At 51.4% G+C, this 18,753-nt stretch overlaps 7 protein-coding genes across 7 annotated transcripts; 2 read left to right on the forward strand and 5 right to left on the reverse strand.

Annotated features, from left to right (window-relative positions):
• Positions 1-1,936: 1,936 nt before the first annotated feature.
• On the reverse strand, positions 1,937-3,539 carry Z517_01737 (uncharacterized protein; the record flags this gene model as incomplete). The annotated part of the gene is made up of 4 exons (XM_013434695.1): positions 1,937-2,130; positions 2,180-2,324; positions 2,381-3,130; positions 3,186-3,539. 4 exons carry the CDS (start codon positions 3,537-3,539, stop codon positions 1,937-1,939), a joined length of 1,443 nt encoding a protein of 480 aa, XP_013290149.1.
• Positions 3,540-4,913: 1,374 nt separating this feature from the next.
• On the forward strand, positions 4,914-6,152 carry Z517_01738 (uncharacterized protein; the record flags this gene model as incomplete). Its single annotated transcript, XM_013434696.1, has 1 exon — positions 4,914-6,152. The coding sequence occupies one exon, from the start codon at positions 4,914-4,916 to the stop codon at positions 6,150-6,152; it is 1,239 nt and encodes a 412-aa protein (XP_013290150.1).
• A 1,238-nt stretch (positions 6,153-7,390) lies between these two features.
• On the reverse strand, positions 7,391-10,678 carry Z517_01739 (uncharacterized protein; the record flags this gene model as incomplete). The annotated part of the gene is made up of 3 exons (XM_013434697.1): positions 7,391-10,373; positions 10,418-10,450; positions 10,497-10,678. 3 exons carry the CDS (start codon positions 10,676-10,678, stop codon positions 7,391-7,393), a joined length of 3,198 nt encoding a protein of 1,065 aa, XP_013290151.1.
• An 806-nt stretch (positions 10,679-11,484) lies between these two features.
• Z517_01740 (uncharacterized protein) lies at positions 11,485-12,784 on the forward strand (the record flags this gene model as incomplete). Its single annotated transcript, XM_013434698.1, has 2 exons — positions 11,485-12,013; positions 12,060-12,784. 2 exons carry the CDS (start codon positions 11,485-11,487, stop codon positions 12,782-12,784), a joined length of 1,254 nt encoding a protein of 417 aa, XP_013290152.1.
• A 129-nt stretch (positions 12,785-12,913) lies between these two features.
• Positions 12,914-13,480, reverse strand: Z517_01741 (signal peptidase I; the record flags this gene model as incomplete). Its single annotated transcript, XM_013434699.1, has 1 exon — positions 12,914-13,480. The coding sequence occupies one exon, from the start codon at positions 13,478-13,480 to the stop codon at positions 12,914-12,916; it is 567 nt and encodes a 188-aa protein (XP_013290153.1).
• Positions 13,481-15,304: 1,824 nt separating this feature from the next.
• Positions 15,305-16,807, reverse strand: Z517_01742 (uncharacterized protein; the record flags this gene model as incomplete). Its single annotated transcript, XM_013434700.1, has 1 exon — positions 15,305-16,807. One exon carries the CDS (start codon positions 16,805-16,807, stop codon positions 15,305-15,307), a length of 1,503 nt encoding a protein of 500 aa, XP_013290154.1.
• Positions 16,808-17,434: 627 nt separating this feature from the next.
• On the reverse strand, positions 17,435-18,402 carry Z517_01743 (uncharacterized protein; the record flags this gene model as incomplete). Its single annotated transcript, XM_013434701.1, has 3 exons — positions 17,435-18,093; positions 18,149-18,298; positions 18,360-18,402. 3 exons carry the CDS (start codon positions 18,400-18,402, stop codon positions 17,435-17,437), a joined length of 852 nt encoding a protein of 283 aa, XP_013290155.1.
• Between the last annotated feature and the right edge of the window lie 351 nt (positions 18,403-18,753).

Genomic DNA, 18,753 nt, shown 5'->3' on the forward strand with positions numbered 1-18,753 from the left:
TTCGCTTTTATATCCGTTCACAAGCCTTTCATCGTTGCTCCGCCATATCGAGTACATATAGTAAAACGTTCTTGGTATACCAAATATAACTTGTATCCATGTTCTCTTGCCTCTCACTGCACGCCTCACAGCTCTAACGGGGCATACCGTCCATACTTAAGAGCAACTGTAACCCTCTTTCAACCTACGATTATATGTTCCATTCTTCATTCTGTGCTCGCAAGCGCCTTTACATACATCCCCCCGTTAGTGTTTCACAAACCTGGAGAGACGACTGATGGCTCAGGACGTACCTCGTACTTGTCCCAGAGCCCGTCCCATTCGGGAGGAAAGCCACCTAGCGTCCAATAAAGAGCAACTTCAAATCAGCCAATAATGTAAGGGTAATTAGTACGAGCTAGCCCGATGCGGAGCATATAGCCAATGAGGGCAAGGCAAAGCACCGCAAGGCACCGAGTAATACGAGTAGTTGTGGCTAACCACGTACGTAGCTAAGTAAGCAAAAGAACCTTTTCCCACATTTGATCGTACCTACAGGTGCAAGGTTACTCGACCCAGCGAACCGGGTCAACAAGTGATGAACTACGGTACTCAGTACTCGTAGAAAACCCTTGTCATCATTGCGGGAGAGACTCACGGATGACGCCTAGAAGGCTGAACTCGCCTGTTCGCATCGTACCTGGACTTGTACAGAGTGCAAGTGCTCGGTACTTGTGTTATGGCCCTCCCACCATGCTGGGTGAGGGCTAGATAGGTACCAATGACTCAGTCGCCAGATGCGATATGTGGCTACTACCCTACCCTTTCTGCCGCGAAGACATCAGAAACTGGGAAGAGGTATGGGAATAGGAATAGATGTGAGGAGAGGTTTTACTTTGGGTGATCCTATCGATCGATCGAGACTAAGAGGGAACGACACGCACGCAAGAAACTACAGGGGAACGCTACCTATGTAGATAACTGATTACACGTGGGGGATTACAGACAGGGAGGTATAGGTAGACGAACTGATACACGAGAGGGTAATTGATCCTTCCAGATAACCCAGGTGCCCAGGAAGCCCACGAGGCCAGTTATCCAGCCCAGTGCGAGCCGAGCAGCCGAGCAGCCAGGCAATCAAAGAGTCCGTCCACTACTACCTCTTACTCGTCGTCAATCGGTCGATTAATCGATCAATCGATCGGGCCGCGCTTTGTCAACGTTCCCTCGAGGACTAATCACCCACAATGCACTGGTCTTTGTTACCGATAGCCTTGGGAACTCAAAACGTCCCTTTAGGAATAACAATAAGGCTTTTGTTATCGGATGCTCTCAGTGGCAAAAAAAGCAGCCATCCTTCGAGGATTCGTGTCTGGACAACGTCTAATCTGGTACGACTGAATGAAATTCAAACTGTCCATGTTCATTAATTGTCATATCCGACCGGGGTATCCTGCTGATAGCTGACCTTCATCTACAACCTCTGGAAGTGCTCCATACACTGACGCGGGCATTCACCCCTTCAACTAGTGCTAATACTATCCTCCCGACACCCCAAAGTCGCAGAGCAACGCCTGGATATTCATAACTCACACATGCTTGAACAATAAGTCGCTTGCAGGTGACCGCCGGAGACGAGGAGAAGTAAAGCGCTGTGCTACCGCAATCAATGTCCGAAGACCTGTAAACGGTAGCCTCATCAGGCTCTTCCGGAAAGGTCCAGGTCGACAGCCCTCGCAAGAAACCAGCCGGCGAAGAGATCACCAGAAAGAGGGCACAATGGGAAGTGGCGTCAATGGCTAAGGCGCTAAAAGGGCCGGCCCTTCGAACCCATTTCGAGCGGAAGGCCACCTTAAAAGGAGCGCTAGATAAAGAAAAACACGGTGCCCCTTCCGACCATCAACCTGTCCTCATCCTCTATCTCGCACAACGAAGAATACGTCCCGTCTCTCGTAAGCTATGCCTGGTATCCTGGGTAATTATTGCCAAATGAAGGGGGTGGCTGTTGGAACATTCCTCCCGGAGTTGTCTGACCACGTCCATAGCCCCCAGCTGATGGAGGGACTTGGCCAAACGCAGATTGCGGGGATGCAGTGTAGGGGCTTGCCAGATGGCTCGAATCCCAGGCACCACGACCACCCGGACTTGGACCTGGGACATTGTCAATTTTTGCAGACGAAAACCTAGACGTCAGACATACCTTGAGGAGTGATGGGTCCAGGACCACCATATTGAGAGAAATATGGCGAGGCTGGATTATAGCCACCGGGAGTGGATGCAGATCCAATCGAGGTCTGTGGCGAGTACGTATCGAATTGACCAGTCGGAGGACGGTCCTTACCCCACTGATGCAAGTTAGCGACCATCCGAAGCAAAGGGGGATTTCCTGCCCATGGCTTACCGAGCATTTCAACGGTCGGCCATTGACATTGTAACCCGACAATTGACAAATGGCCATTGCCGCATTCTCGTGGGAATCCATTTTGACAAAAGCAAAACCCCGGTCAGACTGAAACCGAGTTTCCACCACGTACCCAAAATTCTGGAACAAGGGGACGAGATCTGCCTGGGTCGTGTATGGCGTCAGATTGCCAACATAGCACGTCGTTTGCCAGGTCGGAGTCTGATTGACGACCATTTCGTACGACTGAATGCCTTGTGTCGGGAAATGATGGTGTCCGAAGGGCGTTGTCGGCGTCATACCCATTGCGGCCATGGCTTGCTGCTGAGAAATAGACGGCTGACCCTTCTGGTTGGCCCAATTGCAACGAATTGCACGGCTACCCAGCCATTCTCCATCCATAGACGCTAGCGCCTTCTCAGCATCAGCTCTTTCGCGAAAAGCAACAAACCCGTAGCCACGAGAACGGCCAGTCTTCATATCCCACATCACACGGGCCTCGGAAACCGAGCCAAAAGCAGAAAACGCCTGGAGTAGAACTTCGTCGTTAACCTCGTTACTCAGGTCGCCCACGAAGATATGAAAATGATTCGAGGTATCCTCCTTGTTCGACGCGTTGGATTGGTACGCCCAGTTGACCCGGATCTCCGCTTGATGTACCCGTCGTCCATTCAAGGTGGTCATGGCGCGTTCCGCGGCGCCCGGGTCATCGTACTCGACAAAGCCATAGTTGAAGCCTTTTGAATTGAACTACAACCCCTGTGTGAGTAGGAGCAAGAGTAGTGCAGTCGGAAATGGAACTCACATTTTTGTCTGGGATGATCTTGACGCTGACCACATGGCCGGTAGTCTCGAAGATTTGCTTCAGAACATCCTCGGTAACTCGAGGATCGAGGCCGCCCACATAAAGCGCCCTCTTGTTCGGTTCTGGTGCAGCTCGTCGAACGACGCCGCCCGAGGAAGGAGACAAGGCGGATCCGGGGGTAACGGGAGCCGCGACAGTATTATTGTTTTGCGGAATGACCACCGGAGGCAACGCCGGAGGGCCCATGCTGTTAGTGGCAGTGTGTCCGTTGCTGCCAGGAGCGCCATCGTAGCCTGGAGCGCCAGCGGTCGAAGGTGGTGGCGGCAAAGTGGCAGGAGGAATGTTTTCCGTCATATTGAGCAAAGTAAACTGGCTGACAACTCCAAGAGATCAAGAGTAAAAAAGTGCGCACCAGGCGGAAATGACTCGAACGAGAACAGAGGATTGCAGGTTCGGTAAGGTAGATAGATGGAAGCTCGTCAAGGTGTCTTTGGAATTTTTTTCGTAGCCCAGTGTACTTTGGGAGAGGAAGATTGCGGGGGGCGTAACAGCGACGAGTGGATCGAGGGCAGGTAAAAGGAAATTTCGCTTGGAAAACGTCGAGACAAATTCGCTATCAAGGTGACAAGCCAACCAAGTCCAGGAGAGCAGCGCGACAGAGTCGAAGGAGAGGGAGATGGAAAGGAGGAGAGGAACGACTCGAAAGCGTGATAGGTAAGATGGCCGCAAAAGAGGTCGCGCCGAGACGAGTGTCAGGCGGCTGGGAGGAGTAACTGATGATGTTTGACAGTAGTAGTAGTATGTAGTAGTAGTAAGAGCAGGAGAACTGGGTGTGGGAAGAGCAGAGCAACACAGCGCAGCACACACAGTAAAAGTAATGTAGCTGATGGGACTGGAGAGAGACGATAGGAAAAGGAGAGATAAGAAATCGCTCGAGATCTTTTCCCAACGCCCAACTTGCAATGCACAAATGCCAATCGACGACTAGAAGGAAGAACGACGACAAGTAATGGAAGAGGAGATGAGAAGAAAGGATACTTGAGATGGGGGATGGATATCGAAGGAGGAACGAGAGGTGGGAAGAGATGGAGATGGACGAAATAATAAGATTCACTTGGTGGTCAGTGGCGGTAGCTTGAGGATCGTACTTCGTCACTGTGAGCCTGGCTGCGGACGCTGCTGACTGACCAGAGTGAGGATGAATGACCATCACCTACCCACAGTTGGGAGGGGGGTGAGTGCCCGCGATCTTTGCCCGTAAAGGAGGGTCACCCTCTCAGGTTTAGGCTTGCACGGGCTTGACGGCTTCGGCGGTTACTACTGCATGCCGCCCAGCTTGCCAGCTTAGGCGTTGGTTTAGCTCCCCCACCTACAAACTCAAAGCTCCTCGAGGCCTCTGGTTGGGGCTCCGTGGCCTGTGGGCTAGTGACGCTGCGGAGGCTCTTTTCCGAATGCGATCACCTCCAAAGTCGCGACTGGCGCTGACCCACGGGTCCAGATCAACTTCTTCTGGCTCCGTTCTATCATTCGCAGAAGGAAACAAAGGGAAAACGTTTGCACTCAAAAGCTGGACTTGGTTTTGACACATCTCCTTTCGTTTGACACAATAATGGCGACTCTTCATCCCCGATTCTAGTGAATGCGCGCATCTTCTCTTTCCAATCCGACCCATTCGCGACTCCCTGCTCCCTATCGCGAAATCGCTGTCGCTGTGCTGTGCCGTGCATCATGGCGACAGCTAAACCCCCTTACGACCCGGTAAAGACCGTCGAAGGCATGTTTATGGGTTCCGTGACCCGCATTGCCTATGCCATGAAAGATCCCTTGAACTACGCGCCGTCAACAAAAGCAGTGCTCGCCGAAACTGCCAAAAAATTCCAGGACGCCTTGGATGACTGTGAGGTTCAGATCCTTGATGCGAAATGGTACCTTGAGCGTCAATTGGCCCTGAACAAAGCCCGGCGCGAGGCCAAAGCAAGAGAAGATAGTGCCGCAAGCGCGAAAAGAAAACGCGATGAGACTAAAGAAGCACAAGAGACGGCGCAACCTGCAGACGGCGAAAATGCCCCCAAGCGCATAAAGACACAAGAGCCTGAGAGTCCGGTGCAAGCGCAGCCAAAGGCCCAACAACCTTCCCCGGCGCAGAAACCAGCTCCTCCTCCAGTTGTGATGGCAAATACCAACACGGCGCAACCTCTTTCTTCGTCAGCAGAGAAGAACCCCACACCCAAACCACCCGATAAACCCAAAGTCTCCGTGTCCACAGATATCAAGACATCCCAGCCAGCTGTCGTACCAACTTCCAGACCTCAGGAGAAGCCTCCCGAGTCGGCGCAGCAACCCGAGAGTACAATGACACAGACAACCACGGAGGAGTTTCCCAAGCCGACTCCGCAAGACACTCCGGCCGAGGCCAGCGAGGCTTTCAACTTCGAATCAATGTTTGGTGAGCCATCAGCGGACATGATGGGCGGCAACAATAACGACATGAACTTTGACCTCGACAATCTGGGCGATGGGTTTGGCACAGATCCTTCGCAACTCAATATACAACAAGACGCCTCACTAAGCTCCCTTCTACCTGGCCTCGAATCATATGCGAATCAAACGGGCGATGACTCCAACTTTGGCATGACCGGATCTACAGTCAATGGACCACCTCTAGCCACAAATGTGGGCGCCACAGGTGGTATGGGAGGTATGGGAGGACCCATAGGTACCGACAATAACAGCAACATTGCACAGATCCAGCACCAGCCGCCAGCCGATGTCAATGTTAACGACTTTGGGCTGCCCGCATTAGGTCCTAATGAGTTTGATGATTTCCTGAACGCGAATGCCATGAACTTCGACGACAATGTCGCGTTGGGCAATGACGGTTTGACCAATCTGGACAGCATGGATAACATTGATAACATGGAGAACATGGAGAACATGGATTTCGATTTTGAGAGTATGTTCAAATGAGAAGAGCTGATGTATGACGGAGGACTCCGAGTGGTCAAGACGTGATGGTGCTTGACTTGGCTTTGCTGATGGTCTGGTCATCCATGGTGTTATATCACTACGTGGACCAAAACAAAACCAGCCATTTGTACAATATACTGGTTTTATCCCCCGCGCACCTCTCTTCCGAGGGCGTAGTTCTACCGCGTCATTGAAGGGAACCTGATGTTTTTTCCCCCCCTCTGGACTTTGAGGATATGTTGGTGGCAGAAAAGCATGAGCCCGCGTCCAAGCCCGCGATGCGAGTCACGCTCAAAAGCATTGAATGCCTGGTCTATTGACGGTTGGGTGCGCTGAGGCCACCTCGACCTCGACCTCGAGCGCTGGCGTTATGGCTACTGATTTGTCGGCGTCATGCTTTGCGCATTTCTTGAAAGATACCCAGGCTAGGCTAGGCTAGGCTAGGGAGGCAGGCAGGCCGGTAGGCAGGGGCCTTGTCTGTTTGAGGCTGAGATTTTGCAATAGCAATTGCATAGCGATAGCAGTAAGCAATCTCAATAACGATACAAAGAAGAAGAGCAAGAAGAAGTACCGGAAGAAGAAAAAACCGGCATGACGTGTGTGTGTGTGTGTGCATGCATGCATGTATACATGTAAAAGCAGCATCCGGTTCTGATTCCGATTCTGATTCTGGTGCGTTGACTGGTTCATTGGTCATTGGTCACTGGTCACAGACTTGACCCGTCGTTATATCGATATCATTGCGACTGCATCAAAGATGGGGGTGGGTCGTTATGTACATACACATATACTTTACATGCGTACATATCTGGGTACGTACACACGTGGTGCTCCAGCGGGTGTTAGCATTTTCGAGTTTGAAATACACCCTCTATTTGGAAATAGATCGGTCGTTCGTCCGGTCGGGTCGGTTGCATCACATACAGACAGACAAATAGACAGAAGCAGACACATACACACGCATACATATCCTCAAGGACAGCTTGTCTACCCAGTAGCCTGTAAATCACATGGGCTGATGCTATAGAAGGCGAAAGTGAGACGCGCACACATGTGCCGTGAAGAAGCTTTTGAGACATAGCATATAGCATGGCATGGCATAACATGATCGCTGAATGGAATCCACCACAACTCAAAAATGGTCTGAAGAAGAAAGGAGACCCAAGTCTACGTTCACAAGATACCAACCTCCCGACGCGTATCCTCCTTTTTTAAATTCTAAGGGATAAAAGGTCGAATCAGTCAACCTTACCTTTTCCCCCAGCCTCGTCACCGTTAGCTTGGTCCTGCCTTTGGCCCAAGGTTGAGTCGCTCTGGGATACGGAGCCAGACGGGCCAAAGTGCACCGAGAAGTCGACCTCGCCGACCAGGTCGCGGACCCTGGCAAGCACGGCGACCATTTCCTGCATAATGAGGATGCTTGCAATCTCCAGGACGGCGAACGCTGCGTAGCACGGTTCGTTGATGTGCTTGATGCTCAGAATGCCAGGGTCGATCATGGCTAGTTGGCCGGCGATGTCAATGGGCCGCGTGACGCTGATGTACGGCGGGAGCGGCTGGGCGTTTGTGACACTGGCCGAGACGAGGCACAGGGTCGAGGTGAGCGAGTGTGAGGTGATTGTCGATTTCTCGGTGAGCCGCTTGAAATCCTTCAGCCACTCGGATTCCTGGCCCTCGTGAGAGAACGCCGTGGTCGAGTATGCAGTGAGCGCCATGTAGTTGAAGAGGGATTGCATGTGTACAATCAACTCGTCGTAAGTCTCCTTGGGAAATTTCCCGCCAAATGTTGGTTCGTACTTGATGAACTGGCTGTGCTCGCGGAGCCGATTCATCATAACCATCAGTTTGTCGAATACCCGGCGGCGGGCCTTGTCCAGCTTGCGCTTGGGGTCGTTTTTCTTGTCAATAGCGAGATCGGGCCTGGTTCGAAGACAGAGTTCGACGGTGGAATGCACGCAAGAGTAGAAGTTTGCCATCAGATATAGTGTTGAGCCAAGGTCTTTGCGGAGAGTGGCATGCGTGGTGACGGGATACGGGAAGTAGGTCCAGAAGAAAGCGACGGCCAGACCTGCCACAACGCTGACTAGACGATATGGAGCAAGCAGGTAGACGTGATAGAATGCTTGTCCATTGCTACTGAGCACCTTTGTGCCAACCTTCTTGTCTTGGAGCTCGTATCCGATGATCAAAATGGTGGTGACAATGGAGATGACGGCCGTGATGAGCTGTTTGGGGTGTTTTAGTATCACATAAATGCCACAGACGAAGACCAGATAGATCAGCGGAATGATAGCTGCGGGTTTCTGGTCACCCATATACCACACCGTAATCGAAATGACCATGGAAATGGCAGTGCCCAGGATACGGAGAAGGAATCCTTGGACACCGGCTCCGGCATGCGCACCCATGCTGATAGCGACCATGATCACAGCCCAGATTCCACGCTGGGCCAGATAAAAGCTGTGGGTTTGGCGGATATAGCCGATAATTGCCAGGCTGATACTCGCAGTTGCCGCCCTGAAGCCAAAATGCGCGGCATCAGATGCGAGAAACTTAGGGATGACTCTCAGATGCTCTGTCACTCGCTGATACAAGTTCGTCGGCGGTAGGTGTTCTGGGTCCTTGTGTCTCTGGAGAGAGTCTCCTACCCAGATGTAGATACCCGACGCTGGTCCGTCTTGCAACCCTTCGCTGGCGTCCATTTGCTTGAATGCATTCTCCATCAGTTTACGAATCCGTCTCCAACCAGGGAATATCAACCTGTTCTTTCTCATGGTGCCATCTTGCACCTTCGAGTCCGCAAATAGAACAAAAGCCAACACGGCCTGACAGACTGCGAACAGGAGATACTCGAGATAGAGGATCAGATATAGTTGTTGGTGATTCTGTTTTTGTCGAACGGTCTCGTGGACAGAGCTTGCGTCTGTGAAATTGTATTGAGAGGATGCATCTTCCCAGAATCTCGCGGGCACTTCTATACCCTTTTTCTCACACCACTTTTGCATTGTTTCTTGCCTATGGGCTTGGAAAATGGCCATCTGTTCCTTCAGGTACTCACAAAAGGCAGGATCTCCTGGCGCTGGATATGTACCTGCGGACGTCTCGACATCTTTCTTGGGAATCTTTGGTCGAGGCGTGAGTTCCAGCACATAGGCAACGTGAGTCAGGCCGTCTATCAGAGTGGTCTTCATTTTCCAGAATGGAACGCGTGACATGACGACAACTTCATGCCATTCCTCCGCCTCGAGCCGTCTGATAGCCTCAATAGCGTCCAGGTCGGAAATCAAATTCTCTCCTTCGGCCTTGTGGCGTTTCACCGATTGAAGGATATCCACAAAGGTTGACAAGCCTGCCACTGGAAGGAGGATGTGCTGCAATCTTTCCCAGATTTGACCGAAGTCTTCTGGTTTTAACTTACCCCATCCGATTTCCTTCTTAGCAAACCCAATCTCAAGCTTCAACTGCCCAAAAAGTTGACTAGCTTTTTGGATTGTTGCCTTCAACTTCTGAGCTGCTTCTTCGGCAGACTTCATGGACACCCGGGCTTCGGGATTCGCATGTAGCGGCAACGGGTTCCCGTTCTCGTCCAAGAGCCCTGGGCTGCCTGTCTGAGAAGTGGTGATACCGTGCAGATAGGCTGTGTGGATGGAAAGAGAGGCTTTCATCAAGCCAAGAACGCCGGCAATTTGTTTTTTGGCGATCAGCCTCGAGGAAAATGGTATCACGAACAGTGACACAGCAGTGGCCAAAGCATATCCAGTCAAAAACACCTTCAACAGTCGATCCACAAAGCTCATCCCAGCTGCCATATTCGGAAATGTCGGAGTATAAGTAGAGGCGACAACCACGAAGATGGTGAATTGAATGGATACGATGAAGAGTTGGGGACGGGCTGCCCGCAGCGTATTTGCAAACCATAGCCAGAAGAACAGCCAGACGCAGGCCGTAACATTGGCTGCCGAGCTGTACTGCAGACTTTGCTTACTCCCAGAGGAACCAGTAGTTGTAGAGCTGGGGGGTTGGACTCCTTGTTGACGTGCAGCAACAGCGCATTGTATCGACAGGAGGGAAACGGCGGCAGCAAAGCAGACCGTGATGATGGATATTGCCATGGACTGGACAAATTTTGCCCGCGGGAGGATTGGGAGAGACAAAAAAGACGTGATTGCGATCAGATATCCTAGGGTCGAGTACTGTTTCGCCCACTCATCACTCTGATAACTAGAAATATGAGCGACTGTCTAGAAAGAAGCCCTGGTACTTACGCTGCGAGTGCAATGGCTGGAGGCAGTCCTCCCCTGTGTCCATTTAGCTGTGAGACGACAACGAGTGGAAAGGTCTTACTTGAGCATCAAGAGAACTGTGGGAATATCGAGGCCCAATTTCGCCCATATTTTCTTTAACATACTAGGTTTGGGCTGCGCAACTTGGGCGTCAGGGCCGGCGTCACCGGTCATGTTTGCGGCTCCCTTTTTGTCCTCTTCCTGAGACACCGTCTGTGGGCGATCGTTGTCCAATTCTGACATTGTTACTGCTCCGAGGACGAAGAGTAGAAAGAAGGCTCAAACGCAGACAGGGAACGAAGCGAAGCTGTCAGTGTTTACATAAGAAATTCCAACGTCCGCGGGCCGCACTGGGCGAAGTGGAAGGTTTACTATGACTCAGCGCGATCAATTGGTGGTGGGAGGATTCTTGATGGCCGGCCGCATCGGTCGAAATTGGCAAAGTCGGTAATAAAACGCATGCGCCCAGTTGGAGATGAAGCATGCTCGATGTCGCGGAAAGAGTACTGGAGATCCTTATCTGGACAGCAAAGAAATCTGGCGTTAGATCATCCGAAGCTTTTACCTAGAATGATCTTGATGGATTATTGATCGTGCTTCGCTTGGGCTCTGGATTGGGTTGATTCGATCGCTAGCAACGCCGTCAATGCTTAGCATAATGCTTACAGAGAAGCTTGGCAGGGCGGGCAAATGGCCGATGCTCAAATTCGGGAATGTGCGAGGAGATACGCTGGGCGCCTTGTTTCGGTCGGGATGTGGAAGTTGTAAGTATACCTCCCTCGTAGCAGTATCTCATTTGGCAGAGGCCACAAGGTTCTTGGGTGGTTGGCGCAAGGAGGACGAGCAGCTTGGTCAAGCACGTGCACCATGCCACGTGCTAGGCTTTAGAGTAGTTGTTGAGCACGTGACGGCTTCTGCGCAGCCTCGAGCCTATGCTCCTCCGAATTCCCTCTAACAATTTTTCGGAGTCAATCGAGACGCCCGTGGTGCTGCTCTTCACGAACCCGCACCTGCAAACCGGCGCAGGTTTCAAGCCCAACCTGTCGACTATGGCACCTTCTCGGGCCCCTAGCTTGCTATTACTGCATTCGCTGAGGTCATTCACGGTTGAGGTGTCGTTAACCAGAGCCGCTCTCCGAACCTTCGCTTCGACAAGCTCGACCTGTCAAGAAGTCCAAGCGCAGAAGCCCTCCTATTATCATAATCCCGATCCAGCTACTGTTCATGCTCCTCGACTTGAACGGAAACTGTTGAGAGCTGGTCAATTTCCCGTCGGATCTCGAAGACGCCGCGCCGCACTCGCGCAATCTCCTGGTATTCCCTTCGACGAATTGCCGTACCAATGTTTCCAAGAAGCTCGCAAAATTCTCATTGCCGACCGAGCTGAGAAACTCGCAAAGATAGAGACAGAGAGGGCTCGCATCGCTCGTCTCCGGGATGTCGACCCAAGCACCTTTCCCGGGGGGGAAGTTTACAAACAAAGGAGGCTGAACAGCATGCTCGCCGAGCTGGAGAAGCTCAAGATTTTGGCTGACATCAACGATCCCAATGTGAAGAGGAGATTCGAAGATGGCAAAGGTGTGCAGACATGTTGAGAGCAGCTGATACCTGCTAACATTCCCAGGTGACCTGAGCAAGCCTATCTACAGACATCTGGCTGAGCGGAAGTGGCGAGAGTATCCGCGGAAAGTCCTCGTTCAACGGATTACACAGATGAATGTTGTGCCAGACGTCATTCCAAACGTGGATCCTGTCCTGGATGTCAAGATAGTGTTTGGAAACAGAATTGTACAACCGGGCGAGTTCGTGGAGTCACACATAAGCGAAAACCCCTGTCGTTTGACCCTACAATCCTATGAACGAGGCGAAAAGATGGTCACCGTCGCCATTGTCGACCCAGACGTGCCAAATGTTGAGACCGACTCCTTTGACTCCCGATGCCACTATCTTGCATGCAACGTCGTCATCTCACCAACACAGGCCACGATAGATCTAGCAACTCTATCTCCGACTTCCCAGGTCCTTCTACCATGGCTTCCACCCTACGCGCAGAAAGGCAGTCCATATCATCGGTTGTCCATCATCATTTTGCAACAAAAAGACGACATCCCGATTGATCTTGAGGTTGCCAGGAAAAAGATCCAGCGTGATGGATTCACAGTACGCAGTATGATGAGTCGTCACATGCTCAGTCCCATTAGTGCTTCGTTGTTCCGGACACAATGGGATGAAAGTACGGCTGCCATTATGCAGAGAGCAGGCATCGACGGTGCGGATGTGGAGTATAAGAGAAAGAAGGTTGAGCCTCTGCCGTATCAAAGGCGTGATACGTCTAGGATGAGGGGATGAGATAGCTGAGCTGTACTCTTCCCAGCACCTGCTGTATAACATCAACTGCGGCTCGCCGCATCTCATAAGACTCTGCATTCTCTTTGGCTTTGACATGCTTCTTGTTTCAGACGCTCAGGTCTCCTATTCTCAGGTAGCTTGGGTGTCTTTCAGGTGGGCTTCACCTGCCACGGGTCCTTGTAATGTATCAGAGATGGGGACTGGTTGAAGTTGCGGTTTGCGGAAAGACGTCCAATTGAAATACCCATCGCCAACATACAAGGTCTTGCCTGTAATTAAAGCCATGGGTAGCGGGCCATAGAATCGAGAATCTCTGCTGTAAGACAAATTGTCGCCGGCTACCCACACATGGCCCTCTGGAACTTGTATCATGACAGGCTCTTCCCGTACCGCATCGCCTTCGTATAAACCCGGGATCGGAGCTCCGCCCACCGTGGGAGATAGATAAGGGTCGCGGACGACATAATCCCCGGGCATACCAATAACACGTTTGCAGGCTATGCCACGGAGGAATATGGGGCTCTCGAAGACCACCACATCCCCCACCCTGATGTTCTTTCCTCGCTTGTACCTTCGTGAATATATGTTGTAGGAGAGGCTGCTGGGCATGGATGGGTACATCGAAGGACCTTCAGAGGGCTTTTGGCCAAAACGCAGCTTAGCGAACGACTCGGACAAATGTAAAGGGATTCTCATGGGGAGGGAATAAGACCAACATACAGCGCATGTAATCCAATGATGTGCGACCAGGGCCCATGATGAATATGCTGCAACACATGTGACACCGATTGTGATCACTTGGGCCGCGAACGACCGCTGCGGGCCAGCTGGTGTACGGGCGAAAAAGCGTCTTGGAATTGTCATTTTCACCTGATCAATTGAAAGGAATTATGACACAGAGAGCAAGACATTATTACATCCAAGAGTTTCAGTAAATGGTGTGCCCAGACAACGGATTGGTTGTGCTTGAGGGAAGCAGATGATATGGTTTGCGCAGCTGAAGGATGGGCGGGGATGGCAAGGTGCAGCCTTACCCAGAGTGCCAAGGTGTGGTTAATCTGCTCGCGGCTCACCCCGCATCCGGCGTAGGGTGATGCCGCCCTGTGCGAGTCCAGGGAGAGCCCCCACAGTCGGCACTTTTCCCTCCCGTACTGTCTGCTAGCCTCAAATATGGGCTGGAAGAGGAAACCTCGGTCCCTCTGCAGGCCACCATATGTACCCTACTTTTGACCATGAACCTTGGCATTGTCAACTCCTCTTTAACAGGGCGCAAATATGCGTGTTATCCCAATGTGACATCTGATGCAGTCAGGGACCAATATACGCCTCCCACCGTTGTTCCCTCGATCACGACCAAGATGCTTCGTCATTTGCGAGAGTGACCATCAGTCCTATTCTTACCTGGGTATTCAGGACCTCATCGAAGCAAGGACTCCCTGAAGAGAGACTCACCGTCCCAAGTACTCCAGAACGCCCGGCCTTGTCACCTTTCTTTCGTTCCAATTCCGTTCGCCTTACTTGGAGCGGAAATCGGGCACAGCTTCAAAGGTCCATATTGCGAGCGGAAAATTCCTGCTGGGATGACCTGAGCTAGCCGCCTACTCATTGCTCAACGGCAGAAACGCCCTAGTGCATAGCTTGTGAACAAGTGAATGAGCCGGATTGCGGAACAAGCGGCCTCGGTCGATCGTCAGACGCGGTTTGTGTATGAAGCCTACAGCCCCAACCCAATCATCATCGTCGAGGCTACTAGCTGTGGACCGCCCATCAAGTTCGAAGTCTACCTGATAGGTCACCACGTTACCATAGGTCACAAGACAATGTCACAGCCGAAGCTGAGGAACTCGGCGGAGGCCGACAGAGGGAGAGTGCCTCCTTCCCTCAAGACTCTTCGGTGGGAGGAGGGGTTCAGTTAAGTCGCTCGAGCTTGGGGATTCACCATGAGTACCACTGAACTTTCTACCCGAAGTGACAGCATTACGTTTGCCTTCTGTACAAATCATGGCGGAGGCTCCGTTAGCCCGTCTGTGTGCTAAGGTGAGACGGATACAAGTTGGCCTGGGCTCTGAGACCATCAGACGGAGGCGGAGTTGGCTAGAAAATTGGCCGTGGAATCATCGCCTAGCAATATTACCAGCATCTATAGCAAGTTTGAAGTTGTCCAACTTGTTCTCTAGCAGGATCTCTGCTCTCAAGTAGGCACCACGTCAAGAGTCACCCTCACAATTTATTCTAGTCTCTATACTGTCTATTTTCGTGGTTACTTGGCAGGTGCAACCATGACGCTTTGTTTATGAACGCTTTCGAAAGTCCGAAGGCTGTGGCTTTTCTCTAGTCACCTGTCTGCGCCTCATCAGTCAAAGACATTGTATATAATAACTCAAGTCAGAGAAGTTCTTAAAAAGAAGTTACGGGTAAGAAAGACAATGAACAAAACTATATTTATACTTGTTGCGTATATGTGTCATCATGTCATGCCCACGGGAAATTCATTTCAAAGGCCGCTCGTTATATACACATTTAGACCTTTAGGTCACGTCGTTTACAACGAACAAAGAGGTTACCAGGATTCGAGTTGAATCGTTCTTGAGTTTCCAGTTGGAAATTTTCCGGTACTTCAAGGTCAAAGTGGTGAACCAACGCGGCGATCACCAAGGTCTGCTCAAAGTACGCAATGTTGCGTCCGATACAGGCTCGTGGGCCGGTGCTGAACGGGAGATGACTCCTCAACATTTCTCGCTTGAGCTCGGCGTCCTCGGTGAGCCAGCGCTCTGGGAAATACTCGGAAGGCCTGTCGAAAATGGAGCCATCACGCAAGAGTGTGTACGTTGGGACGGATACCGTGGTTCCCCCGGGGATGAATTCTCCGGCGACCATCCGCCCCCCTTCTGGCACCACTCGAGGGAGGCCCATGGAGCTGGGCGGTCGCACTCGAAGTGATTCCTCGGTGCAAGCTCTCAAATAAGGACATCTAGAGACCTTTTCGTAACTGGGAAGACCTTGGTCAGAGAAGAGTGGATCCAATTCTTCTCTCAGCTTCGCGAGGACTCGAGGATGGGTGTAGACGAGGAAGACAGTATTGGTCATGGCGGCAGTCGTTGTCTCGGTCCCAGCGTTCATCATGACACTGCACTCGGCGACAAGTTCACCCATGGACAGGTTCAACTTGTTCCCTTTGCTGTCTTGCAACAGTCTGGTGAAGAGGTCGTCCTGGGTTACACCTTGTAAAAGGCGCCCCTTGACATTGTGATGGATGATATTTTCAAAGTTGACACCATCACGCATGTACGGGTGGTGTCGAAACAGCCACCTCGTCCATGGGAGAAACACTGGTTCCATACCCAGCGCAACGTTGATGGTAAGGGAGTGGTGCAAAGATTCTATAAAAGCAGTCTTGTAGACCACTCCCGTCGTGGTTTCTGCGTCGACCACATCATTTCCACGGGATACGCACCCCAAACGCTTGCTGAACAAGATCATTGCCAGAAGGTCAATGGTGAAATAGTTGAAATAGAGTCGTATATTCATGCTTTCGCCCGACTGGACATGGGCATTGACCGCGCCGACAAACGTCTGCAGCATATCAATCAAGACAGGCTCGAGCCCGACAATGGTCTTCTGGGCAAACGCGTGTGCAAGCATCTTCCGTTTGGTCTGATGCTCAATCTTGTCGCGAGCATCGGCGAGGTTCCGGTGTGCACCCGCCCCGGAGTCGTAAAAGGCCTCTTTCATCATATTGGCACCGTGGCCGTAGATATCGTAGGCTGCCTGTTGGTGCGCAACTGAAATATGATTGGGAGAAATTCGGACATGAGTACCCAACTGTTCGTGGGCTTTGTGTACTGCCAAATAGTGTTGATGGCGGAGATTGTGCCAGACACGCCACAGTGAGCTGACACCGGCGAATGATGGAGAGGGAAACTTTCGCAGGCCCTTTCGATCCCACCAGTAGCTGACCAAAGGCCCAACCAGGAGAACGAGTGCCAATATACCGCATAGAGAAGGGAGGAGCGAGAGAAGCATTGTGGTATACTTAGAGGGTGTGGCAGGATAAGCAGGTCCTGGAAGAAACCGAGTATAATCACTGAAGATGTTGTCTCTAGTTTTGTCACTTTGTCAATCTTGCTTGGATGAATGAAAGACTTTCGCACCTTGTGAACAAATATCAGGACGAGCAAGGCCATTCCATTGAATGATATGAGAAGTGGATCTCTCTACCCCGGGCAGCAACCCCAATCGAGCGACTCAAAAACCCAATCACGGCATTGCCGACAGCAAGCCACCTTGATGGCCTGGATCTTGGTCGCCTTCCTCCGAGATTGTTCAAACAGCTCCTGATTTCAACTGTCGGACAGTGCGTTCAAACTTGAGTCGTGACGTCCGTTGGTGCTGCGGGTCACAAATCTGGACCGTTGTTTGTCTATTTGCCTTTTATGCTTTTGGATAGCCAGAACGTAGTTGTCGTGTACGACAGCAGGTCTTTTGTCTCGAATTGATTCATCGCTGTGGGTCCCCCGCCCGGGAGGAGGGGGGGGGCTGCTCCCCGCGATAAGTCTAGGCGAGATTCTTTGTCTACCATGTCTACGATGGGCGTTGGAATCAATCCATCTGCCAACAGTTTTGATCACGTGAACAAACAGACATGGTGTTCTAGAATGACAGCAACACCTTTTCCTCTATATCCACTGGTCGACCAAGACATATCTCAGCTCTGCCAGCTCTCAAATCCATAATGATGTTGAACAATGTTGCGAGTGTGCTTTTCCCAACCTGTGTTCGACAGATTGAGGACGGTGCATCAGCCTCATCCTGGAAGGCCTGGAAAATTCCACTCCATGTTGGTTTGGCCAAAGTGTCGGTCAACTCGAGCATCCTCGTGTCGCGAGGCCCCGAGTCCTCGAGGAGTTGAGCATCTACTACACCGTTGTGTTGCAACTTGTAATGATTTGTGTGAATCAGTCTCCCTCGGCCATCGGCCACGAGCTTCTCAATCGTAGTGGATGAACATTCTACTCCGAAGGCAGTAGTACGGTCAGACACCAGAATATGGGCGGGGGACGCGACGCCGAACGATTCCAGCTTCTGAAGGGCTTCCAGAGCTGTGCTGCATTCGAGGGCCAGGCGTAATGCCAAATGAACCGGAAGACGATTCATGTCCATGCCTTTCGCCTTGATGGCGTTTAAGCAAACGCCCACTCCGTCCTCGTTGAATCCAATTTTGCCAATAAGGCCTGCTTCAGTGATCATCTGAATATCGGGTTTCCCATCTTGCTTGATCTTCAAGACTATGAGATTCTCCTTTTGTGCTTCTTTCCACTGCACATCATATCAGCCTGGTTTGTCCATGTGTCCAATCAGATATACTTGCATCCCAATTCTGTGCGAGAAAGGCCGATTCGCTCGTATGCCATGCTAAGCTCGTACAGCCGTCACTGAACTGTCCAAAGGCAATTTCCGTGCGGATGTTGAGGGCTACAATATCGAGTACCGAAGAGCCCGAGCCTTCAGCAACGCCTGTGCCACGTGTCAAAGAGAGCGGGAGATTGAGTGATTTTTGAACAAGGGCATCTCTCACCTTGCATCTCTTCATAGAATGGAGGCCACTTTTTTTGGATCATGGCCGCGAAAGGATCTGCAAGCTGCTGAACTTCATCCCACTTCAACCGGCTGATGGACTCGAAGAGTCCAGCATAAAAGGCAATAGACCTTTTAATTTGCTGCCGAGCTCCTTCACCATGTTGCCGGCCAATCTCCAAATAGCCAACGATTAGTAAATCTTAAGTGGCTGACCAGCTGATGGTAGAATTACCTGGTGTGGTGATCCTTTACAGTCGATAATTATCATCGCGCGCGCCTGTCTTTCTCTCTCTCTCTCTCTCTCTGTGTGTGTCTGTGTGAGATATAATGGCGATTCTCGGGGAAGAGATTGCTTGTTGGATGCTGCGACTATAATCAACGACAAAGAAACC

The sequence above is a fragment of the Fonsecaea pedrosoi genome (assembly GCF_000835455.1).
Source record: "Fonsecaea pedrosoi CBS 271.37 unplaced genomic scaffold supercont1.1, whole genome shotgun sequence".
Lineage (NCBI taxonomy): Eukaryota > Fungi > Ascomycota > Eurotiomycetes > Chaetothyriales > Herpotrichiellaceae > Fonsecaea > Fonsecaea pedrosoi.